Source organism: Dermacentor variabilis, chromosome 11, assembly GCF_050947875.1.
Source record: "Dermacentor variabilis isolate Ectoservices chromosome 11, ASM5094787v1, whole genome shotgun sequence".
Classification (NCBI taxonomy): domain Eukaryota; kingdom Metazoa; phylum Arthropoda; class Arachnida; order Ixodida; family Ixodidae; genus Dermacentor; species Dermacentor variabilis.
In genome coordinates this window covers 29,012,372-29,039,237 of record NC_134578.1, presented here as the reverse complement: position 1 = coordinate 29,039,237, position 26,866 = coordinate 29,012,372, and the positions used below count along the sequence as shown (strand labels likewise).

The window sequence follows — 26,866 nt, the reverse complement described above, 5'->3', positions numbered from 1 at the left end:
TATATATATATATATATATATATGACCTTGTTCTGACTGATAGCAAGCCGAAATATGTGATTTATGCTAACGATGCAAGTTCATTTTTCACAGGTAGTTCCATACAATCTCTGGTTTCTGTTATTAACAATGCTCCTGATAAACTCAAGGATTGGACTGAAGCAAACTCATTACTCATAAACACACAAAAAAACAAAAGCTGTTGTACTCACTGCAAGACATTTTCCCACTCAACCCGATATATGTAGATACACATAGGCAGTTCACAGGTACAGTTTGTAGACACTGTCAAGATTTTAGGAGCAATGTTTGACAAGACCATGAGCTGGGACACTCAACGACACATCGACGGCACACTTCTGTTGATTTCACGTGCGCGCTGCAGTGTGGTTTAGAGCGTGTGCGCCACTGCAAGCGAAAAACGACTCGCAGTCCTAGGAAGACGTCGCGTATTTATCCAGAAACTCCAGCAGGTCGCCATACAACAACGTTGGGTTGTTCAATGCCATGACGAAGTGCACGTGCGTGTAGTAGGGGTCGTCGATGAAGTGGTTCTTTTTGACGCGTGGTCCCAAATCCTTGATGAGCTCACGCACGTTAGCCGGCGACACAATCCGATCGCCACGACTCCAGAAAATGCCCACGTCGGTCTTCACGTTGCTTATCTTGTATTCTGGAGGGTCCTCCTGCGGACGCGTCGGTAATGAGTGCTAATTCATCGTTCACGCTCATCTACGTGGCCGTATTACTAAAACTTTGAAACGCGGAAAAGAAGAAGTTTAGGCAACATAACGTTGTTTGCGAACTACTGCGGTGTGATTTTTCCAGTGAGAACAATTCGGCGTTCAATCTTACGTCATTAGAACAGCAAATATCAAACTGGGTAGTTATTCGGGGCTAACCAGTCGGCTAAATATAACATAAAAGATGCACGAGGTTCCAAACGACTTCTGCCGGCTGAACAATGTTTGCCCATACTTCATGTATCGTACTCTTTAAATTTTTGCTTTAATAATCTGACCCCTATTAAATGCTGCAGCACCTTTTATATACTGCACACACGCACATCCGAAACATTACGTCGACGCCGCGAGTGTGACTGCATATGGTGCCCACATAATTGCTATCGCAACACAAAAAAATAGTTACCTTTTTTTTGGTACTTACCTGGCCGTAATAAATCTTGTTGTCAACTGGACCGTAGTCAAACTTCGTTGCCTTCTTCGACTGGACAAGCTGTTTTGAGTTGCCACAAGGAAATATGTTTTAGACATCAACTCTACGTTTGAAGCTGAGTTGCATTTAAATATATGACCTTTTATAGAATCGGCACAAGATAAAAACTGCTTCATAAACTGCTCAGTTCACTCAATGTCATGGTGGAGGAAATATAGTTTAGTACGAGTTTGTTTCAACTTATTGCTCATACTTGTGCTGCCAGATGTCAAAATCAGACCGAGAAAGAAACCCACAAAATAAGAATGCGAACTTCATACGGCACGCGGTGGCAGGTTTGGTATCCATAAGAGCATGAGCAAGGCCTTCGAGATGTGTGCCGCTTGAGGGATCACGAAGGCCACCTTTGCTCCTGGCCAACTTTTTGGTGTCACTCGGACGTACGTGGGATGCTGATGGTGTGTGACTCTCTTGGCCCTTTTTGTTCGCTCCATCATTTTCTCCCTTCGGTATATTTATCCTTTACTCACATTTCTAGAAATTTCCTGCGCCTGTATTCACAAAAATGTTCGAAAGAGCTCCCGTCAAGCCATTCGTTTATCGGACATATTAGCGAAAGTGGACATCTATAGTCAAACAGCACTTCCGAACGAAAAGATTTGTAAATTCGGCCTCGGCTATTTAAACTACATGTACCTTCATTTACCTCAATGTAGATTTACGTATTGACGACTGTTAAAATGTAGTGAATTGGTCTGAGTTTATATTAATACATATTTTCCTTCAGAAAGTAAAGAGAATGTCCCGGCTAAATGTGGACAGGCCTGAGCAGATCTCGGCTCCTCTAAAAAGAGTTTACATGGTTGCCGTAATAAAACAAATAACAGAGCCTACAGCGCACAACTCATGTAGGGTCATACAAAAAATTGAAAATATAGAAGTACATTGTAGCGTGAAATGAAATCACTACAGAGTTTGTGATAAACACAAAGAAACACAAATAATGCAAAAAATATGAAATGGAAAAATATAGCACAATGCAAGAATTCATCTAAAAATGTATAGTTGGTAAACATAAGAACAAAAAAGCAGCTGACAATTCTCCCATAACAGCCAAATACTTCTGCTAGCTTTTGTCATGGCCAGTGAAGGTTCCCTGAAATTAAGTCTTGTAACATATGTTGAGAGGCCTTTGTGAGATGTACCAAAGTTATACTCAAGATAAGAATTATTAAGCAGCGTTGGCGTCCTATAGTTAAGCTTCAATTTGTTTTCCATCATTAGTACGAGGTCTTGGAATTTTCTTACTTAGTTCAAAAGGAGCGTAGGGAATGAGGTTGTGGTCTGTAATGGTGTTATGAGATTGGTTTCGGTGGATGTATTGTAATAAGTTCGAAAGATATACGTTACTTCGTGCAGGTACTTCGTGTTTATGAAAGAAAGGCTATGTGGGCATGTCCATCGGTGTACAAGAATATCCAGCAATAGCACAAAACACGCCTTTCCGTGTGACCAATAATTTGTGGTAATTGCTTGTATATGTTGTGCCCCAACTTAGAAATTCTGTTATGGAATTGTCTCTGCATTTGTGTCTAACAGTCACATACAATAATTCATATTATTTTTTTGAGCGCAGCCTGGTCCCTTGTTTGCTGTTCTGTCCCCTGAAATATTACTCGCCAATATTTTCCAAATTGTGGAGATCTTAGTCCACGTTTCTCACGCGTAACAACCTACCTGCGAATAGTGAACAATATTCTTCACGGAACTCCCAGCAGGAACGTGGCAGAGGTACACGGGGACGCGAGACTGCAATGGCATAGGATACGCTAAGCTTAGGTTAGGAAACTTGCGCACACATTTATCAAATATCTGACACTCTAACACTCACTATTGTTCAGCACACCTTTAATTACCGCGCGTACACCAACGGTAGTGTCGATAGTGCAGGTGCAAAATTCTTGCAAGATTTAGTACTTTGTTCAAAAAACAATTGCGTAACTCAAAAATTTCCTCACAACTATCAGCAGAACTTTTTTTGAAGAACTTACAAGTGAAAACAATTACGATACCAAATTCGTCTCTCTTTTACGCGGTGCCACTGAGCTACCAGCAGAGTCAAAAGTTTACGGTATGAAAGTTCTGAGAAGAAATAAATGCCAGCCTAGCACTAGATTGCAGCCATTGAAAATGGTACAACACTGTTCGTAACGTACACTAGCACGCTACCAACATTTGAAATCGAATAAAATAGAAAAATGATTTCAAAATTTTACATCCGGGCTGACTGTCCACGCTAGGAAAATATTCCGCTTTAATTTTTGCGATAACTGCGATAGTTTCTACTTATCAGATAAGATGGGACGAGGTAAAGCTTCCGTTTTAAGTAATAGGATCAGTTGCACATGACGCAGTCGCACCACAATAACTTCAATACGTTCGGGTTTGCTTAACAGATTTACAACGTAGTTGTAAAGCAGTGGTGCTACGACTTTACTATGGAACCACTTAGTTCTATTAGAGCTGTTTGCTTGCTAATAGTAGGAACAAATAAAGTCTCATCTTGATTCTGGGCGGTACCATGTTCATATACTTGCTGCCGAGGTTGCCGAACTCGTCCCCGAGTAAGGAACAAATGGCTCTTGTTGGCAAGGCGCAGAAACTTCGTGCCAGCGGCATCAAGGGGAATCCCTGGGGCATGATCTCGTATCTTCCCAGGGTGTACGCCATGCGCTGCGTGTAGAAGGAACAGATCGAAGATAGGCATCACTGTAGATTTGCAATCCATATGTCAGTTTCATCCGGCGTACAGTGATAAGCTGGCCCATTACGAGCAGCACCACTACTCGGAGTCTTTGGTGGACGGAAAGAACCACCGGTGACATGCTGAACCGCTGACTAAACACCTTTTCTTTCCTTTGCATATCGAACTCCTTAGAGCCGATAGTACATCTACTTAACGGAGAAGTAGGTACTGGTACACGGGCAGCTTCAATAGGCGTCGAGCCGATTAGTCTACCTGGTCGACGAAACGGCGCGGAATTCTATCAAAATTTCAAGAACGTTCGATTGGTGCGGTATTGCCGAGATTAGGAAGACCAGAACATCGTAAAGAACGCGTTGGAAGCACTTGGAAGCATAATTAGTTTTCCTTCAAGCACGACCCACCGCCAGTCTCACGCCATGTCGAAAACACTGCACCCAGCAGCGTCAATGTTGCCAGACCGCGCACACAAAAACCGACTATAATTCGTACTTCAATACTTAAGTGTCACATTCAGGAAGTCTAGTGCAGCGAAAACGTGCTTTTAGATATTTAGAATAATTTTCAGGACCGATAATTTTTCCGGAGGTAGAAGTATGTTTCGCGGCGGCGTGCCACAAGGCTGGGTGTCAGTATTAAACATTTCAACAGCCATGAAGTTTGCTGTGTAGCACTGTTGCAACTCTTTCGACTCGGTAGAGCTTGATAACTTGAAAGCACATTGACACGAGCGCCGTTGTAAAGCAGCAGTGTTATACGGGTAATAAATAGTAACTTCGATTATTTTTCGGTGTCCACTGACCTCACTAAACGCGTTCTGCCTGTTTACATTACGATAGTGTAGGATCTGGCGTGGTTGACTCATCATAGACATCAAACGAAGCAGCTACCAGTTTCGATTTTGGTACATCGTTTATTAATTATTTAAATATGTGTGTTTCTAAGCAAACTGGAGCACCCTTCTTGACGGGATTGTCAATGCCATTTCAAAATGACACTATCCTATAATATGGTTAAAAAGAAACGGCGGAGTTGCCTTTTAAAAGCCATTTGCCCCGAAATTTCCGACCAGGTACGTGAAAACTTTTATCTACAGAGTGTGCAGGCTTAGACCAGCCTTCGCGCAAAATATTGCGTTTCAAATGGATGCGGGGCAAAAAAGCCTCGCAAAAATTCACATTTTTTTATACCGCAACTAAAAACAAAGCACCACCATTACCATTCACCGGAAATGACGCAGAACCGAGGTCGTTGAAGATTAGAGTCACTCCTTGGCATGGCCTTCGAGATAAGGCGGCGCCCTCTGCGCGCTTGAATATCACAGAGGTTACTAGCTGGAATTAGCTTTATATCCGCCAGCCTCCAGGTGCACGCGTCCTCTGCGTAGGAGCTATTTCAAGGTTGTTAATTAGGAGATTAGAAAAATACCAGCCATGTAACTTTCGCAACATTGCTTAACTAATGCAATGTACTCATTTCGCTGCGCTTTCACTTAAGGTTGCGAAGCTTACGGTGGATCATTACGAACCACAGAAGTCTCCTTTCATCCTTGAAAATAATTTACAGAAAGATTTCGCGTGTACCCTTGCTGCGTTCCTTCTCAAATTTTACGGCCCGGATTGTTCATTATGGCATCCGGCACTATTGTTTGTCTATTTTGTCAAGAAAAAGATAGAAAATGATCCTTCGTGTGCGCTCCTCGCAATGAGTGGTGTTTAAAACAGGGCGGCAACGTCACTTCCGGCGTCAAGAGTACGGCAAAGTATTGCCTTCGAAATTATTTTCCAGAGAGAAAGGGGCTGTGGTGCGACGTGGGCATGCAATAAAAGGTCTACTCGAAGCCATATTCGCGCTTTTTTACTGACAAACATGGTAAGTGTCGAATGTTGTATTGAACAGGTCGTTCAGTATAACTAGCTTTTATACAGCTTTTTATGGCTCGGGTCAAGGCATAATATGATAAATTTTGTGCTTGCTTTAAGCAAGATTTTAGCAAGAATAGAGCAGCATAAGCGCGAAATATTTTTTTTTTTGTGATTTTAAGAGGAAGAGACAGAAAGAGGAGAGAACGAATATAAAGATAAAAAAAGAATGTGGCCAGATTAACTCATCTCGTCGCACACGAAGATAAAGAAGAGGAGGTCTACCGATGAAAGTGTAATTCCGCAGCTTGAAATATTTCTCGAACTGCCAGCCTTTGCTAGGCTCCTACCGAACTTCAGCGTGAAGTTTTGTCAGGAGGTTAGTGAGCAAACGTCATGAACGACTAAGCTATTTACGACTTGCCCAGCAGCAAGGAGCGACGAGTGCTGTAATTCGCGCGATGTAAAATCTAAGTGTTGCATCAGAAAAATTTTCTGATGTCGTTTTATCTACCAGAGGCGACTGCAGTCAGTATGTGTACCAACCTCCAAGCCGGATCTGCCATAACTCTGCAGAGTAACTCACGTAACCATGGGCACACGTTTCAATTGCCTTGATTATTTAGCTTCGTACATCCCATTCCACTCCGCGTATCTCGAACATGTTAACCATTCCTGCGGTTGCGCAATTTTATTTTGATATCCAATTGTAAACTTCTTAAATCGCTCGTTTCCTTCATGCGCGCGCTTGCAGTTGTCTATTTTTTTCTTTTTTGCAGTTTTCCAGACAAAGACCACTGGGTATCGAATTAGTCTAAAAAAAAAAAACTCTGGGAGGATGAAAAAAAAAGAAATGTTTCCGCCCGGGATCGAACCGGGGACCTTGCGCGTGTGAGGCGCACGTGATAACCACTACACCACGGAAACGAGCACGAAAACAGCTTTTTTAGAAATGCTTTTAGAAAATAGTTGCAAACAAAAATTAAGACGACAGTATGTTGTAGGTCCTCACAAAAGAGAACTTCGAATTTTTGTTTTCTCCTTTAAGATTATTGGCGCGAAAGAAAAAATTTTGAACACAGCGCCGCTTCGTTCTTGCCCAAGTTTCTCAAAAAGATCGCGTTTTATGGCTCGGGCTGTTTAATATAACATTTTGAAACGTTACTTGTTTGGTCTGTCAATAAACAAATTGCATTTTCCTTCGTCTGCATCTTACACAGTAAGCGATGTTTCAACCATGGCAGTTGTGTCAATTCCGGCGTCTGTAGTACGGGAAAACAAATGTGGTTTCTATTAATGGCTGGGAGCTGCGATATGGACACTCAAGAGGCTTAGGCGAAGGCAAACTAAAACTCTTTTATTGAAAAACAAGGCGAGTAACAGTTCCAACTATTATATTGAACAATCTAGACTATAAAATGTGATCTTGCTGTGAAATTTGAGCAAAAACACAGCACTGGTACAGATAAAATGTTTTTGATATTAGAAAGCAAGAACGCAGGTTTCTGTATCTGTTTTTCACTTCACTGCAGCATTACTTTTCTGTCTTCTATGTGTGCGTGATGTCCTTTTCCTTGCTGAGTGTGTCTAAATTTGTTATCAGAGATAAACGAAATAATGGAATCACTAACATACCATCACAGGGAATATGAGCATTCTCGAAGATACCTAGTTGTCAGCGTCGTTCTAGCCTGTCACTGATTTTCCGCCTATATCTGTCCACTAATCGCCATTACCAACGTCTGAAAGTGGCTTGCCGGACGAGTTTGCACATTGTATTGCGTAGTGGAATGGTAGCGAACAGGGAGAAAACCAAAAAAAAAATATTCGTAAAGAAGAGACAGACAAGAAAAGAATAAGCACCCTTCCTGTATTTTTGTCTGTTTCTTCCTCCTGTCTTTCTCTGGTTTCATTCCCGTATGGTGGCATTCCGCTACATAACACCAATATCATCATTATCGCCATTCACAATGTAAGGCGTTTGATCCAGCAGCCCACCGAAGCTGTCGGAAAGTGTAACGTGAAAAGTATCCAGTTGTGTGACGTCTACAAATAATGAGACAATAATATACTTCTGTTGAATAGTCCGTACCCTTTAAGGTTCCCTTTATAGTTTATAGTTTATAGGGATAGCGAGTTATGAGCTGACCCTTTGGGCCAGCTCATAACTCGCTATCCCTATAAACCCATCAGCCTAGGTTGATTTAAAAGTTATTCTTTGTTGTTGAGCTTAGGGTCTACCAGCTACCACGCTGTCCTGTTCAAGAAAAAAACAGCCTAGGCTGTCTGATCGGCACGTCCGAACGGCAAATTGCTTTTAATGGAAGAGCGAAAGGTCACATGCGCTCTAACCTGTGGCAGCTCGTGAGGAGCGGAGCCGATGATTTATCGTCTTCTAGGTCCACGAAAAAATAAGTTTCAACAATCTGCTTCGTATGGGGGAAGGGTGGGCAAGTTGAAATAGGACTCAATGTTACGGCGGATAGCCTGCAAGAGCACCAGCTAAACATATATTTAAGCCCACATTGCACCAAAGAACATTGACGTTATCCTAGCCACCATGTCGGAGGACCAGAACTGTGAAAAGCTACAGAAGCTTACCAACTTAACTCCTTTAATTAAGTGCCTATACGTTTTGATAACATTTAACCTGCAAGACATTTATACACACCCTTATTTGCTGTCTATGTTTTCGTATGTTAATAGAATGTAATGTGATAACTTTTTCAGTAGCTGAAAATAATTATCTATATCAGTTATATACTGTATATTCATATATGTCATTTTTACTGAATAAACACACTGTTTTGAAACACTTATTGTACATTGCACACACTTAAGTGTGCAAACTTTATTTTATTGCATCCCCGTTGTCATGAATATGGGCAAGAACCTTGTCAAGCTGCAAAAAAGCAGCTTTTAGTTCTTATCCCAGCGTTCATTTTTTGTATATGAACGAATGCGAAATAAGGATTGATTGATTGATTGATTGATTGATTGATTGATTGATTGATTGATTGATTGATTGATTGATTGATTGATTGATTGATTGATTGATTGATTGATTGATTGATTGATTGATTGATTGATTGATTGATTGATTGATTGATTGATTGATTGAAGCTGCATCTGTTGATGTCTCACGCGTTGGTTCTCATGGTTCTGGCACATGTGCCAGTTTAGCATTTCGGCCACGCCTGAAGCAGGATAATAGTGGTAGTAAATACTACCGCGAGTAAACTGCTTGACAGCATCCTGTCCGACCGTCCGATGACAGACGTCATCCTAGTCGCAATATTGGAGGACCGGCATGGTGACAAGCTGCGTCCGGGACATGACGTGCAAGTTACCGATACATTAAAGAGATGCAATGAGAGCAGAGAAGAGCCTATGTCTCGCTTGCAAGGAATTAAAGTAGATGTATTTGCTTGAATTTGTTTGACAGACGTGTGAGGCAGTCCGTGGCAGCTGAAGCTCACCAATGCATGATCGGCGAAAGGCATCACTATGGCAAGGGCGTCGGAGTCCATGTGGGACAGCTTGTTGAATGGAGCCAGGCCCGCGAACACCTTCACCTGCGGCGGGTCCACAAAGAAGTAAACAGATGAAATAATTATTAAATAATACAATTAATAAAACACACAGTTACGTAGAGGATTTACCATATGGTAAGGGAAGTGGCCTATTCCTCTGACCATGTCAGTATTGAGTCGAAAGCTGTTAGATGAGAGATATACTGAGTTTGGGCGCGAGAAATGACAAAAAAATGCACTAAAGCCCCCATACGCAGACACGGGAACCAAGCACACAAAGTTACCTGGACTTAACCAACTAGCCCGCTCTCGAATTTTCCTTAAATATATGTCTAGTTTATCAGCTAGACTAGTCAACCAACTTATTCCGCTTGGTCTCCTATGTCTGCGTATGCTTGAGTGAAGGCTTTCTTCATTTTTAGGCAGACATTTATGTTACCTATGGCTAGCCCGCTGTCAAATTTTCCTTAACTAGACGAAATATCACTTCGCCAAGGCTAAACTGTGGCGGACTGTGGCGTAAATATTTCATGCTTTTACGGCATTAATTACTGCTAAGTCTGACGCACCTACTTCTAAACACCAACACGTATTTTTTTCCACTGGTGAATGGGTCACCTATCTATCAGCCTGCGTTTCCACTGGAATAAGATGACAGACTTAACGCAGTTTGCTTCGACTACGGTGTTATGACGCCGCCGGCTCTTAATTGCCAAAACTCACCAGCGTTTGAGAAGCTCAGATTCATTATACCGTGGCATTGTGGGGTATTGCTGTAATTGCTACAGTTTCGTAAAAATCGCGAGAAGCCAAATGTACTGAGAGACGGCGACAATCAGAGAGAAATTCCTCAGGCTGGCGACAAACTTTACGGCAGTCATAGTTGAAATTATGGGGTTTTACGTGCCAAAAGCATGATTTGATTATGAGGCACGCCGTAGTGTGGGACTCCAGAAATTTGGACCACCCAGAGTTCGTTAACGTGCACCTAAATCTAAGTACGTAGGTGCTTTCGCATTTCGCCCCCATCAAATTGCGGCCTTGGTAACCAAAGTTACCTGGGACATCTTAAGTTCCACAGCGCTCACTTTACAACCCGTGCAATGCTTCAATTATGACTGTGCGCCGATAGACGCTATCTATGGCAGGCAATTTGTACCCTCAATTTGGCTGTCAGCCATATGTTTCTCACTTATTGTTCTGCTTCATTTATTACTTGTGAACCTACAGCCTGCCTTTTTTTCTTGCATGTCCTTGTATCTCTTGCGTTTTTGTTGTAACGACACTAGACATCACTTCGGCCCGTAAAAACGATTTTTGTAAGTTAGCCATGTTCTTGATGTTGTCAGTGTCCTCATATTTCTCTCGTGCTAAATATTTATTACCATGATCTAATTCGCGTGTTCTAGCGTGACTAGAATACATATTCCATGTACTGTATTTTACACCCGTCAAAATTTCCAAATAACGCGTTTGCATGTCTCGATGTTTCATAAATATTATGTCCCAGGCTCACTTCTCCAGCAACCTGACAATAGGTATAGGCATACAGCGTCCATCTTTTGGGAACATGCCCACTGGGAGTGTTAACGAGCTTTCATTTACTTATGAGAATTAATCATACAGTGCAGCAAAATGGGTGTGCTCCGTACTTTTCTTATGCACGCGCTACGCGCCCTTGCTGCAAGTGAAGTGGCCCTTTCGGAAAAAACAGTGGGAAATATGGGGTCAACTGAACCGAGCGTAGTGTAGTCTGAAAACGCTGCCCTTCATTCACATGGGCATTTGAATGCTTCATTGAAATTGGAAGATTGTCAATCACACTACAGCAAATGGTTCACGTTTTTAGTTCGTTCACACACAAAAAAATCTAGGCCAGGACATAGCCTAGCTGACTCTAACTATTGTGACGTCTCGACAGCTGAGCGCGAGTCATGGGCAGTCTCGCACATACTCTAGTTCATTAAAGTGATGGTCCTATATCTCAACTTGTATGTCACACAACTCGTTAAATATAATCTAGGTACCTTTTTGTTCCGCCAAATCAATTACACACGATGTGATAGCTTGTTACCACAGTCTTGTCTATTAAATACTAATATTACCAGGTTTGCAATAAATAGGAACTTCATTTTACCTAAAATCCATACTAATTATGGCAAACAGAGCGTCCATTTTTCATCTATCGCATTTTGGAACACACTACCACTTTACATAAAAACACTTAAAATTCACGAATTCAAGAAACAACTAAAAGATTACATTATGTCGAATAGTGATGCCTAGTCCATACTCATAACCATTCTTTCAGGGTCCCTTCATTTCATTTTCATTGCCATACCGTTATGTTTCTGTTTTTGAATCACATATACATTCGAGTTAACAAATTCTACTGTGTTCGTCACGTCATCTACGCAGTTACTTCATCAGTTGTCAACGAGATTGTGTTACAGAGCTTTTTTTCATGACATTTATGCATATGTAATTCTTCAATCATGGTATTCATACTAAAACCTGTATTTTTTTAACAATTTGTTGAAAACTGCTGTACTTTTGTTTTATTACGTTTACTTTGTAAAGGAGGTCCCATTGCAGTCTTTGACTCCGGGACCTCCTCCTGAATATTAACAACTTGTAATCATTCTAATGATCTCAATAAAAACCGATTCTGATTCTGATTCCTACCTCTAAATCGTGCACACTATGACGTAAATCCGTATACGCTCAACACACCTCGAGTTCTGCTAGATATCTCCAAAGTGGGTCAAGTCCGCATATGGTAACACGCTTAAACGCGTGACTGGTAGTGGAACACAACCTCTGTCTTCCAGCAGATCACTCCCATGCTCTAACCATTGAACTACTATCGCACGCACGCTTCTTTCGTGCAAAGGTCGCTCTAAGAGACCTCTGGCGAACGCGTCACGAACTAGTTTCTAGCATTCTTCTCTCGTGACAGCTAGCGCTTTGATACATTGCGTTAGACTGCTCTGTCTTAGGAATCAACCAATATTATATTTGTTAGACTGTTCTATCTTCGGGATCGGCCCATACTTTCTGCCAGGCACCTCCAAAGTGGGTAAAATTCGCCCATAATGTCATTGCATTGTAAAGTATTGCGCGTTAGTTCTGTTTTAGTGGAAGTCAAAGAGCAGTCTGGAAAAGCAATTCCTGCTGATAAAGAGTACTTACTTGATCGAGCCCTGCACAGTGGCATAAAGGACCAAATTCTACGCGAGAATATTCCCATGATCGTTTGCGACAGGCCATGGCTTTCTTGCGAACGTTTTCTTGTAATAGATCTCTCTTGAGTGACTCAATTGGCTGAAAGAAGTAGCTAGACTGCAGCTTTTATTATTTTCTGATGCGTACGATCGCGTACTAAGCTGACAATGCTATGGAATGTACGGGAGTTGTACAGTGATATATATTTATTCCTCAATTCTTGAATCTCACAATCGACTGGCTTGTGATATGTGCGGCATCTTCGTGTGCCGGCATCAAACACGCCGGCACACGAAAATCATTCCAAAATACCCTTTACGAGCTTCGCTCTAAATCATGAACGAAAATTTACATCGTGCGAACGCATGCAGCCCTGTGCGACGCAGGTACCGTGCGAATGAGTTTGTGCCTTTTTTGTCTGTTATCTTGTGGATAGTCCTCTAAAACATTAAGCTTGAGTATTGTATCCCTGATCAATTTATGCATTATGTCCTTAGTAGCAGGGTAAAGCCACAAAAAATTATGAGTGTCCACTGTAGACGCAGGAGCCAGGTGCTTAGGACACGTTACCGGTTGCTGTCAGTCGCAGATCTCCAGACCCAGGTGAGAGCAGGTGCGAAGGTTACCCCATCTCAAAGCCTCTGAAAACAAGCTTTCTCGTGCCGGGACAGGTTACGAGGAAAGAATCAGGCACGTGGCTCACGTGCGTCCCGTTAGAGAGTAGACTTCTAGACTTGGAGACGAGCTTGTTCGCCTTTAGGAGCTTACATTTGCTATGGAATAAAATCGCAAAGCGCTAAAAATGGTTAAGTAGCACATGCTTATTATGTCTGCCTGCCACGTCACCCAAGATATTCCTTTGACGCCAACGCAGCAAGTGTTGAAAGTCGCTTCAGCCTCGGCAGTGTTTACTGCCGCTACATCTGAAACGCTTTATGAGTTTTTATAACTTCTCATCATTAGTCCACAGGGCGCAAAAGCTTCAACAGGCTCGGTGAAATTTTATATTCTCACTTTGTCGTTGTACTTAGGCCTCTCGGACATCATGGTGAAAAACAAGAGCGTGCCCTGTGAGATTCCCAAGTACAGGAGATCTTTCCTGCCGGTATTCTTCAGGACGTAGTCGATCTGGGCCGGCAGATCGTACTTTGCATGCTCGTGGAACCTGCGGTAGTGATATGTATAATGTTTATCAGCAAACACTTTTCCGGCAATTCATTTTACAGAATCTAAAGCGACACTTTCTTTGGATTACAATTGCCACTGTACACTTCAGTCAATGGCGCAACGTCTTGTTCTTGTTCCTTAGTGAAATGACGCAACCCGCTCTAAGGAATCAGCCCTGAATTGGGAAGTGAAAAAACTGTTTGTATCAATTTTTTGGGAAAGTAATATTAAATGAAATAATTATCTTGTAACCGTAAACTCAAATGTCTATACTACAGATATGAAGGCTTATACATCTAAGTATTCCCGTAAAATTATGTGAGCGTAAGAAGTAAAAAGAACAACTTTAGCAAGCAATCCTTTTTGTCTCGCGCAGAAAGTTGCAGAGGTCTTGAAAAATATTCATGTGGTTTTAACCCAATAAAGTAGCCCAAAGGAAGAAAATTACCGGAAAAGTCAAATTCAAACCAAGATTTTGGGACGATTCCATTGAAAATATTTTCTTTTGAATAATGAAGCAGCATCTTTTTGCATTTGATACCTTCCTCTTCTTTTAAATACTTCAAGCATACTAAAAAGTATACGCATGTGTACTAAAGAAATTTTAGGATGGCAATTTCAAAGAAAAGTTCATTGGAATGAATTCTTTTTTTCAGCAGTATTTAAGGGAAAACGCGACATTTAGGCGTTGATGTATTTTGACGCTTCTTTAACCTAATGCTTAGTTTCTCTTGTGGATGCGTAATCTGATCAAGCTTCTTTTTATCACAATTTAAAATTGTGGCCAGTTTTTCGCATCGGCGACTTTTTATGTTACTTTGCTGTGAACTCACCAAGTTCGACATAATTAGAGGGCTATATAGAATGTCACATGATCATGTTGTAGCTCTCCATTGTGTATATTTTGTATATATTTGTAACTTTGCCTTATTTCTCGCGCGCTATAGTGAGGGTTTCATCTTTAAGCAATTGTGAAATGTTTCCTTTTTATTCCTGTTTATGTCTTGTGTATTATTATGTCGTTCATTGCTCTATTTTTAACTGCAATATTGATCTAGCAGACTGTTTATCAGGCAAACTTCTCGTTTTGTTGTAGTTAGCAGTGAACGAAAAAAACCTAAGAAAAACTAAATGCACAACAAAACATTACATTAAAATTATAAGGATATAATAAGTCATCCTGAACCAAGCGGCGCACATAAATAACATTGCATTTGCAGGCTCAAAGTAATTAGTGTCCTGAACTTCACAACATTCGTTTTGAATGACGTCAGTGAATGGCGTTTATTGAAATTCATGGCACCTAATTTGTGAAACCTTTATTGTCTGGAATATTGAGCACTACTAAGGACAAGAAGCTTAAATAAACGAAATATTACTTAAAGATGAACATAAAATCAAAATGACTCACGAAAAATTCCAGAATCTTCGTGAACGTTTGTTGTACTTCTTGTGTCGTTTTCCGTACGTATTACCACGTACGTTTCCCATCCACACGTCGTATTTGCTGTCTGCCAAGACGTATCCTGCCAATATAAGATGCATTAAGTACAGATGTAAGCAAGACATGAATTCTATTTTTTTTCTTAGAAATATGGCGAAAACTGTGTTTCTACCTAAGCTGAACTTCATTTAGCACAGCCAGAGCAAATTTTCTATAGGATGGCTGAATTAATAAACCTTTGTTGGGAAAAGTATCAAAATACTGTCTGATATTATTTGAGGCTCCTTCAAAGCGTCTGTAATTGTATGGCTTTCTTGTTAATCGAATTGTATAGGCAACACATAGAATTCTCTGGGCTACAATTATCAAGGTTTCGAGAACGCACTTGCTCGGCAAGCTACAGACCACTGCTTCGTGACACGTACGCAAACCTTTAACTAAAGCCTGTATTCTATAGCGACTGTATCCGAAAGCAACTCTTCACAGATGCCGTAGAATTATTATTCATTTATTGAAGTAACACAGTCGCGTAAGTTATCTAAAAGAATTGAACTGATTTCTGGGGTTTTACGCGGCAAAACTACCATTTGATTATGACGCCCGCCGCAGTGGGGGACTTCTGAATAATTTTGAACATCAGTCAGAAGATCTTTAACGTGCCCCCAATGCAGGAGGCACGGCTTTTTTCTTTTTTTCATTTCGCTCTCAGCTAAATGCGACCACCGCGGCCAGGATTTGATCCCGCGACCTCGTGCTTAGCAGGGCAAAACCACAGCTGCTAAGCTAGCGTGGCGGGTTGATGTAAAGGTCACTCATTAATTAATTGACCTGCTGATTGATATCAATATTTAGTTGGTTGAATGCCAAAAGTCAACAAAGAGGCTGCCAAATGGAAGCACACTCTGGGATAGAAGTTTATAAACAGGGACAAAGCGTGAGAGACAGGCTGGCCGACATTTTGACAGGTGGACCTATTTTGTCAGACTAGCCTGTCCGAGGCAATTTATCCCTTATGATACAACTTCTATCATGCAGTTGATTTATTCTTATTTATAGATTGAATGAGTCATTGATCAGCATAACTTGATTGATTGATTGCATTTTGTGCTCCAAGTTTCGACGAGAAGACCATGTGACATATCATAGATGCGCCTTCAAATCACTATTTATTTACCTTAGTTCATTTAACGAAGAATTATCAGCATGCAGGCGCTTTTTTCCACCCCCATTGAAACGCTGTCGGCGAAGGTAGGAGTAGAGGCGATGACCCCGTGCCTAACATTAAAACCAGCCCCGCAGGTCAGCTGACACACAGCCTCACCTCCCTACGCCCAAATATACCTGTAAAAATAATCTTGTCAAAATCACCTCACGATTCTTGGGATATGTACCTCCAGCCCCCAGATTTTGTGTGTTGCTAGAAAGCAGCTTTGACTTTACTTTTTGCACATTTCGCTAACAATCCCGAGAGATAGATAGGAAGAAAAGGCAGGGAAGTCAGCTAGTTTTTGTTCGATGTGCTAACGTACACGTGGGGAGAGTGGAGTGAAAAAGAGAGCTAACAGGAGTACGATTTATGAGCATGTACTGGACGAGGCCCAACGTTTCTGCGGTCAGGCCCTCAGGTCAGTCTTTATGTACATGCAGAAGAGTTTGTGTGATTTTCTGAGCTGGTAAGCTGTGAAGAGAGGCTACCCAATACCTTCTCGAACTTCTGTTTGTCTTGCAGAGGCCACCACTGAGGGCGAAGCTAGGACGCACTGTCATACTTAGCCGTACGGCTGAGTCGTATGCTCACAGTACGAAAATTTCACACAACGAAAAACCCGAGGAAAACGCAGTAAAAAAGAAACAAGTTCACAAAATATCGAAGCACCACCGAAACAAGCCTACGTATGAAGAAATAAACAGAGAAACAGAAACGTTACAAAATCCTTATAGCAACGAATGTATGAGCAAGTCATAAACACATTGAGAAATAACAAGAGGACACAAAAATTACTGTTCGCCAAAGAAAAATTGATGAACACACTGTGCACGAAAAAAACCCGTAGTGTTTCCAAAGACAACTTCAGCTTGTTGGCGCACAAGCAGGGTCCAAGCGTTTTCTCCGCAGAGAAAGGGTGTCTATCCGAAGTGTTCTGAGGTCTACGAAGGATCCTGTGCAGCTGGTTTCGTTGTTGGCACTCACCTAGGTAGCACAAGAACCCGCCGATTCAAACTGGCTACACTGCCACCATGAATCTTACCAAGGGACTGTTTCGGAAAGTCCAGCACGAAGTTCGACGAGTCGCCGAGTAGGCCACTCATGAGGAGGATAGGTTGCCTGTGACACGGGTCTTTGCATGGTTCTTTGCCGTGCGGTATCCGGTGCATCTCGATAATGTACCCGTCGCTCGTGATCGCATTGTGGCGTTCGAAAGGATAGCCCTTGCTTCGAATCAGTTGCTCCTGCGATGGAAATGAATATGTAGATAAGACATTCAAGTCACCCTCCGCTGTCCGTCCTGTTTGCCACTTCGCTTTTACGATACACAGACATCATAAAGATCATCATCATCATTATTGTCACCGTCGTCATCATCAGCCGATCAATGTCCACAGCCGTACGAAGACCTCTGCCAGCGATCTCCGATTACCCCTTCGCAGCTCACATGATCTCGTGCCGGCCAAGAGAGAGAGAAAACAAGGATAAAAAAAGCAGGGAGGTCAACCAGAAGAGCATCCGGTTTGCTACCCTACACTGGGGGAAAGGGGAATAGAAAGAGGAAAAAAGGAAAAGAGTAAGCACTGAGTGCGTGTGGGAGCGACACTATACACAAGACCTAATTTCATCATGCCACCTTGTGCCATCTCCGACAATGCTTCGCTTCCCTAGGTACCCAGTCTGTAGCTGTAATAGACAGCCGGTTATCTGCCCTAGGCATGACATGGCCTGCCCAGCTCAACTTCATCCTAGTTATCTTAACTACAGAGTATCTGCTACCCGTGTTTACTCTCTAATCAACACCGCAGTCGCCCTATCTCTTAACGTTACGGTTAACATACTCCATTGCATCGTTCGTTGCACGGTCGCTAACTTCGTAAGTTTCTTTGTTGATCTCAAAATTTCTGTCACATAAGTGTTAGCATCGGCAGAGCGCATCGCTTTTGCACTCTTCTTTTCAAGGATTTCGGTAGGCTGCCGCTCATGATTTCGTAATGCCTGCCATGTGTGCTCCAGCCTCCAAACCAATTTTACTCTCCCGTAAATTTCCTGCTTATGATCAGGGTTCCCTGTAAATACTTGCCTTGATAAGCGTACTCTTGCATAGATTCTGTAGGCTGACGACCAGTCATGATTATTCGTCCTCTTGCCTTGCTATTGCATGTTACCCTGGTCTTGTGCATATTAATCTTCAACCATAATTATATACGTTGTCGATTAAGGTTCTCAATAACTTGCTGCAAGTCATCTCCAGCAGTAGAGCCAGCAATAAAGTCCGCAGTAAGCCCATCTAATGTGTATTTCGCGCAAGCGCAGAACATAAAATATAACACGTGATAGGCCCAATTATATTACGTCGAAATGTTAGGAACGTATACACATGATGCCAAATGTCATCACGTAAACACCGGCAGCGTATTTTTTCGTTTATATGTCTTTAATGCACTCATCAAAACTATTCGATGTTGCGTACTATATAACCGCGTCAGCTTTAGAGACCCCGTGAAGGTTTACTTTATCGTAGAAAAAGTTATATCAATGTAATATGTAATGTAATATGTAGTATGGTGGAAGGGGGTTAAACCATTTCATAGTGGAGCGTGAAAAAACTACTATAAATAGAAAATGGGGGAATAAATATGATAATAATAATTACAGTCGAGACGATGGACGACTTCAGGCTTTTCTACATCATGAAGAGAACCTTCTTCAAAGCTTTCCGAGAAGGTCAATTTCTAAGAGGCACCTGAACAAGAACTAAAAATTAAATTGTGTTTTTACGTGCCAAAACCACTTTCTCATTATGAGGCACGCCGTAGTGGAGGACTCCGGAAGTTTCGACCACCTGGGGTTCTTTAACGTGCACCTCAATCTAGGTACAGGGGTGTTTTCGCATTTCACCCCCATCGAAATGCGGCCGCCGTTGCCGGGATTCAGCTCATTGCAGCGATGCAGCTCATCCCCATAGCTGAACAAGAATTCGAACGGCCACGGCTGTTTGGAAGGGCAGGGCGTAGGACCCAAGATGGCACGTAACGTTAGCGTAGTGGGACAATTCATGCCCATGAATGCCCATGAAGAAACAATCTGTCGTCGCGATACGCGGGGCGTTAAAGCAGGTAACATATTAGTTTAGCGCGTCCGTAGTTGACGCGTTTGCGTTTACCCTTTCTGCGAATCGCTGGTCTCGCGCTGATTTGACCTTTTATGCTGTGTGTCGTGGTGTCTTTTGCATATGTTAATCGCGTGTCTGCGGTATTCCCTGTGCCTGCCATTCATTCCTCGCCGTTTTCCCCGCTTCAGGCTTGCCGACCGGCAAGCTTCTCCAGGTTTATTAGTCTTCCTTTCTCTCTTTTCTCCATACGTCTGTCGGTTAAGTAACTGGTGAAGTAACTCAACAGGAAATTCGCCCAGGCGGAATGTTACAGTACCTAGAGAAAAGTGACTCAATAAGATGGCCCCCTCAAAACCACTCCTCTCCCACACTTCCCAAAGGCACGTTTTCTCGGTACTCGAATGTAAGGAGGCGGCACGGCTTCAGAACACGCAAAGCACGCCTTATCACGCGAAAAGCAGCGCGGCCCACTTGACGCATTTACAGCGACGTATTTTCCCCCTCGGCTCCAAGATCGAACCGGCCACGCGATCTGTCTTTATATTTGGCTCTCGCGCGCGTTTCTTCCGCGCTCTGCCCCGGAAAACACTGCGCTTCCAAGCCGCAACGACCTTGGACGTTCTCGGCCAACTGTGTTCGTCACGGCATGCCACCTCGTCCTCCTCTTTGCACAGAAAACCGCTGTTGGAGCCATCCGCCCTGCCGCAGCTGTCCTTCCGTCTCTGTTGTCCACCCTGCCGCAGCTGTCCTTCCGTTGTTCGCGATTATGAAATGTATGAATCCTGGGAAGGGAGGCCACCAAAGGACCGGCTATACCGAACATAAAAAAGAAACCCTAGTGAGTTAAAGATGTCAAGAGTTCTTTTGTTTACTCGAACAAAGTAAGAAAAGGAAAGATATTCGAAGACATATTTTCTGCGGAATCACTTAGTGATAAAACTCATGATACCCTAAATATCCTCATCGCAACAAGTGCACGCCATCAAGAACACAATTTGCCGCATCATAGCCTCACTTGCTGTTGCGCCAGAAAATCCTACATAACTAACTATCAGGAGCAAAATTTCTGTGATAAAGCAAACATTTCTAAACTTTCTATGCGTACTGCGCGCGTTTCCCTTGCGCATGTATTGTTGCGTGCGACCGACCCGCTCGTCTACGTTTTTTTATGCCTTTGACGAACCTTTCCTACGTAACTAAAATTTTAAATTTTTTGTCTATCTCAAAATCAGATCGTTTGTCATTCATCACAGCACGTGATATAACATGTCTATACTATAACATGTGACCTTTTTATATGCACTGACTTCCATGCCTGTACTTATAATACTTCTCCCGCCTGAAAAATAGCAGGTACGCCTAGCTGACGTACTATTTAAACGACGTTAAACACGCTTTTATGCAAACTGTTAAACTCACTCGCAGTCGGATGACCCAAGAGCGTATACATATATATATATATATATATATATATATATATATATATATATATATATATATATATATATATATATATATGCAGGACTCCGGATTTATTTTGACCACCTGGTTTTTTTTTTAATGCGCACGCAATGCACGGTACACAAGCGTTTTATTTATTATTACTTTTTTTATTTTTTTTGCATTTTCTTTTCATCGAAGTGTGGCCGCCGGTGCCGGGATTTGATCTCGCGCCGTTGGGCTTAGCAGCGCAACGTCATAGCCGCTCCGTCACCACGGATTAAAGAGACCGGAATTCGAATACTGCTGAATCGGACGTTTCCTAGAACGCAATTTCCACAATAGAATTATTTCTCTTACTGAGACTTGCAGATGCATAATTAAAGTTGGATATTTATGAAAATAAGAGGATCCAAAAAAACGTGTGATCTACTTCGTAGAGTGGCTGATAACGTGTTCTTAATAGCGTCCGCATATAGAGTACCACAGTATTTTTGATGTTTCAATGGATACGGAGCTATCTATCCATGCGATCCTTCTTTGTAAGCACCGAGGAAGGCCATACTTCCCTACATTATAGCTACCGCGGCGTCCCCCAGGGTGGTGTTCTTAGCCCCGTGTTATTTAATCTAACACTAATTGCTCTACTTGAGCACGTGCCAACCACAGTCAGGCTATCAATGTACGCAGATGACATCTGCATATGGACATCTGCAGTAACACGCCTACAGCTGCGAGCGAGAATTCAGAAAGCCGCGACACAAACTGCTATCTACCTCCGTAATCGAGGCCTGGAAATTTCCTCCGAGAAATGCGCACTAGTGCCATTTACGCGCAAACCCATGGCAAACTACAGTGTAACGATAAATGGCCAAATAATACGACGGGTCCGATCGTACAAGTTTCTAGGTGTCATAATCGACAGGGACTTGTCATGGAACCCACACATATCTTACGTGAAAAAACGGTTGACAGGCATCTGCCACCTGTTCAAGTTTTTCGCTGGCAAGACCTGGGGAATGTCGCCTAGTGCCATGTTACAACTGTACAGGGTGCTTTTTCTGGGATTTCTGCGATACAGCTTGCCAGCAATAAACAACACAGGCAAAACGAATCTACGCACAATACAAAGTCTTCAGGGTCAAGTGCTCCGGATCTGTCTAGGCCTGCCTCAGAGTGCTTCAACAGTGGCTACCATAGCAATCGCTAGAGACCACCTTGTCAAGACCCACATTGAAATTGAAGTACTCAGGACCCATATCAGGCATCTAGCCAGGACTCCTCGTCACCATTTAGCCTCTCTACCAGCGAACAGGCCACACACATCTTTCAGCCAAACGATAACTGCATATGATGAATCATTGCCAGCTTGTTTCACTCCGGCTGCGAGACCTTCGATCCCTCCATGGTGCCTCGCTCAGCCAAAAATCAACCTCGCAATACCTGGCATACCGAAAAAAAGCTGATCTGTCATCACCAGCCCTTAGACAGCTCACGCTACTATATTTGTACGAGAACTACCGTGACTCTACGCATATTTACACTGATGGATCTGTCCTTCCAAGCAGCTCCGCGGCGGCAATCGTCATACCAGCGAAAGCTACAACAATCAAATTTAAGACGACCCACGCGACAACATCGACGGTAGCAGAGCTCGCAGCGCTCTTTACTGCTCTTCATCACATTGGTGATGAACCGCCACACAAATGGACAATATTCTGCGATTCGAAGGCGGCACTGCAGTCTCTACTGTCACCTTTACGACGCGGACCGCACGAACAACTAATATTCCATATTACAGAGACATTACACCATATAAGTGATGCAGGCCACGAAATAACCTTTCAGTGGCTTCCAAGTCACTGCGGCATTATCGGCAATGAACGGGCGGATCACGCTGCCCGCTCAGCCCATACTGAGGAGCGCCACGTCCCAATTCCTCTTTCTAGAACTGACGCGGCACAGAAGCTCCGCCTACTTGCTCGGCAGTGCACCGCGTCGCAATGGAATGAGCCACATTTAAGAAATCCGCGACTGTACTCACTTGATCCAACATTAAGTCTTCGAGCGCCATCACAGCTTCGCCGTAGAGACGCCAGACTTCTATATCGACTTTGGTTGGGCGTTGCCTTTACTAAAGCCTATGCCTTCCGCATAGGGATGACCGACACCCCAGCCTGTGACCACTGCGGCCATGAAGAATCAATTGGCCATATTTTGTGCGCCTGCCCGCAGTACAGTCCACAGAGGGCATGCCTTAGCCACGAACTTGACCAACTGGACGACCAACCGCTATCCGAAAAAAGAATTCTGCAACATCGAAAGGACCTACCATCAAAGAAGAAGGCCGTGCAAGCGCTTTTGCGCTTCTTGCGATCTACCGGCCTGTGTGAACGACTTTAACTGGAACGCCTTTTGTGCGTGTGTCTCCATGTGTGCGCGTTCCTTTTCTTTTGCGTTTTCCTCTCTGTCATCTTTCTAACCCCTATCCCCCATCCCCAGTGTAGGGTAGCAAACCGGAGACTCATATCTGGTTAACCTCCCTGCCTTTCCTCTTCATTCTCTCTCTCTCTCTCTCTTGACACGGAACGTATTTTTAAATCGATCGATAAGAGGGTCGCTTGCTAAGAAAGCGTGTAATAAAATCATGTTTTACTATTGTATCTTACATTTTCGCAACTGTACATAATCTTGGATTGTAGCGCGAAGTGACACGGACACAGACTAGAAGCAGACAGGACGAGCGCTATGACGTGCTGACGCGCTGCTTCTAGTCTTTGTCCGTGTCACTTCGCGCTTCAATCCAAGATCATGTTACCGCACCAACTCGCCCAACTTTCTATCCTTTTGCACACGTGCGAACCGCACACTCGCACATATAAAAGAAAAGTGAGCACTTTCGCGTGCGCTCCTCATCCAGCGCATTCACGCGTATGAAACATTTAAAATAGCGTTTCCGTAAACGCACCCACCCAGTTCGATGCGCGCGCGAGGGCTTCAGGGTCAGCGGCTGACACACTTTCCTCTCTCGGAGTCGCTTGCCGACGAAGGCCCCATCCGGGGCAAACAGATCGCAACACGGCGTGATTTGGGTGGCGGAGTCGGTGCTGCGACACGAAGACATTTCAGCGAAACGTTCGAGGACAAATTTACGTAAGTGGCCACCCGTATCGGCACGTGTAGCTACCGGTGTAGATGTCGAAACATGCCGTTTCCTCACGACGAGAAAAGCATCGACGTTTCCAATCACGTGGCCGAGGAGCGGAAGCGCGAAACATGCAGGTCGGTTCGTGTGCGCTCACAAAACGCTGCGAAGCTGCCGCGTTAAGGGCCGGGGACCTGCTCTCTTGTCTCGATGCACTTAAGTTCTAGCTACAAGGGGAAAATATCAGCAAATTTCCATTTACTTTAATGGAACGGCGTTCCATTCACCTGAACTTCGTACTTTTTAAATTCACAAAGCAGCAAATGTTTGGAGCTATGTTTCAGTGAAATAGTCATGCGCTGTTACCGGAACAAAGTTCCACATGACTGTACCTATTACCTGAAAGACTGTTCCAAACAAATGTAACTGGAACCATGATTAAATATTCGAAGTCCCGCATACTTGGCATGTTTAGGTATGTCTAGCAGTAAGCATGTTTAGGTATGTCCCGTATACTTGAAGATGGTTTCAGTTGCACGTGTAAGGGGGAAAAGACGATTTCACGCTGATCTTTATGTCAGTTCAAGAGAAATAAGTGTACCTGTACACGACCGAAGGGATAGTCGATGGCCTATAAGAGTGGCAGGAAAGGTCACTGGTCTATCAAAAGGGCGAAGCACTGACATCGATAGAAATGCATGTCAGGCTACTACACTGTAACGGCGCAGGCGGCGCCGGGCCGGTACAGTACGCACGAACTAAGGCTGGTAGTTTGCAGAAAGCAATCGTTTTCTAACTAAGCACGCTTGATGTCATGCGCTCAAAGGTGCGCGTTACCAGATTTCACTCGATGACCGTGAGCGCTCGCGGTCATTACGCTGTGGGGACGAGGAATGGCGGTAGCGTGGAGCGCGCCTGCTTGTCCAAAGTCGAAAGTTCCGCGCCGCCGCTCACTTCACCAATTCAACTGTGCCCCGCCTCCAAAACTCGGCAGATCGCGTGACCTCCAAAACTGGGCGCCGTGTTCGACGCACAGCGAGATAGCTATAGCGCGTCAAGCCTTGTCGCCTCGCAGTCGCGTGCTAGCCCCGGCCCTCGCAGCAGATCACGTGTCATCCAACACGCGGCGCGCGGGTCGCGTGTGCGCTCGGCCAAGCGGGATCGGCGGGCTTGGTCGTGCAGGCGCTGTCGCACTCGGGACAGTATAACGACAGTAGGATTTTACCGAGTTCGGTTTCAAATCAGTACAGGGCAATGAAAATATTTAACCAATGCGTACATTACTATACAAAACAAATTATCATAAGCACTTATCTAGCGCAGTGCCCGCTGAAACGCATCTGTACTCACGATTCCGGTGCATCGGTCCGGATCCGCCCCGGTGTAGAAATTTGCAAGCTCGGACGGGAGATCCAGTGCCGTTCTCACGGTTCCCAACAGAAGACTCGGGATGAGACGAGATATAGCTGTGGTCGGTGACACCATTGTGGTCGATGCTCTGCGCGTGCACTGTTGACTACGACGACATGAATCGACTCGACGCTACGGGCAGGCCGGAAAGGATAAAAACACAAGGAGAGCTAACGCAAACAGGTCAGATATCGAGGAGAAAAAAAGCGTCACTTTCCTCTCGGCTCGACAGCTGCCAGCGTGAGCGAGTGAGGAGGACACGCCTCACGGCTGCAGCTACAGGTGTGTAATCGTGTCTCGGAGACGCACGAACCACCACGCGAGCGGCTTCGGTAAAACAGCCAAGGTCAATTAGCGTCCGGCCAGGGAGAAGGTTTTTTTCTAGAGAGAAGAAAAATGGTGCAGCCAACCATGACGTCATCGAAGTTGTGGAGAATCATGGGGAGAATGTAAACGTTGTTAGGACGTCTTCGGCACGCGAAGATGTAAAACTGAGGGCTGCAGACCTCATGACCTCGACTCTATGTATATTAAAGCGCGCGACTTTGCCGAGATGTTGCCGGAACGAATAAACGCCCTCTTTTTCCTCGTTAGAAACTTCCCCCAAGTCTCTGAACATCTGATGGCACTTTCCTGCGTTCCGAAGCTCTTTGAAGGATCGCCAATCTTGATCAATTATATATATGCGTCGTGCAGTCATTCAGATAAAAGTTGAAATGTTGGTTACGACTTGTTTTGTCCCAGATACTAGAAACACGCTTCACTGCGTAGCGGCCATAAGTTTAGAAAATGTTTCTATGTTTTTTTTTCCTTTCTTATATATATTCCTTTACGTATGCATTTCTGTGTCTGAAATGCCACCCGAGGCTCTACTGTCTTCTACATTATAGTTCGTGAATGCGGTTAGACCTCTGGGGCTGCATCCACAAAGCTTTTCTTCCGTACGTGCGCTTTGCCATTGTCCTCGCTTCCACTAACGGTATGTTCAACATCAGTATTCGCTGGCGTTTGTTCTCTATAAAATCCTAGTGTAAAAGCACTTTCAGGATTCGGGACCTGCCTTCCAATGTGCCCGAGATTTATTCCTCATTCCGGACGTTTCGCTCGGACACTCCATAAATCTGCTCGAGGCTCCCTGATTTTCTATTTCCTATCTGCCAAGCCTCTTAATCATGAGGGCGCGTCCATATACTCTTGTGCTCCCTTAAGTAGTCCTTATGCTTTTGAACGCTTTCCTTCGTACACCAGCGACCTGCTTCGATACTCTGGACATCGAGACCTGTTTCATTTCTGAATGTATACGTAATAAAAAGGCTTCGTTATCATGAGCGCCCTCTACTTTCAATTATGTCCAGTGCCTCCTTGACACTTGAAGAAA

At 43.7% G+C, this 26,866-nt stretch overlaps 1 protein-coding gene and 1 non-coding gene across 3 annotated transcripts; both read right to left on the bottom strand.

Annotated features, from left to right (window-relative positions):
• Positions 1-31: 31 nt before the first annotated feature.
• Positions 32-25,901, bottom strand: LOC142564129 (gastric triacylglycerol lipase-like). 2 transcript variants are annotated; one of them, XM_075674986.1, is made up of 9 exons: positions 25,429-25,876; positions 17,421-17,622; positions 15,139-15,253; positions 13,575-13,725; positions 9,282-9,377; positions 3,757-3,909; positions 2,914-2,985; positions 1,168-1,236; positions 32-686 (listed from the first exon to the last, which is right to left on the bottom strand). In XM_075674986.1, exons 1-9 carry the CDS (start codon positions 25,561-25,563, stop codon positions 435-437), a joined length of 1,245 nt encoding a protein of 414 aa, XP_075531101.1. In that variant the 5' UTR covers positions 25,564-25,876; the 3' UTR covers positions 32-434. The 2 variants fall into 2 exon arrangements, with proteins under 2 accessions (XP_075531101.1, XP_075531102.1); XM_075674987.1 differs by lacking the exon at positions 9,282-9,377 and having other exon boundaries at positions 25,429-25,901.
• Positions 6,657-6,729, bottom strand: TRNAV-CAC (transfer RNA valine (anticodon CAC)). The gene has a single exon. It is a non-coding gene; the product is annotated as a tRNA-Val (tRNA).
• Positions 25,902-26,866: the final 965 nt, after the last annotated feature.

What these genes read in the sequence shown, in the direction of transcription:
- LOC142564129 (XM_075674986.1), bottom strand. Translation starts at nt 25,563, where the DNA reads ATGGTGTCACCGACCACAGCTATATCTCGTCTCATCCCGAGTCTTCTG. An exon ending in CTTTCCGAAACAGTCCCTTG is followed by an intron (nt 15,254 to 17,420) that starts GTAAGATTCATG and finishes TTATATTGGCAG; the next exon opens with GATACGTCTTGGCAGACAGC. An exon ending in ACAAGATTTATTACGGCCAG is followed by an intron (nt 687 to 1,167) that starts GTAAGTACCAAA and finishes ACGCGTCCGCAG; the next exon opens with GAGGACCCTCCAGAATACAA.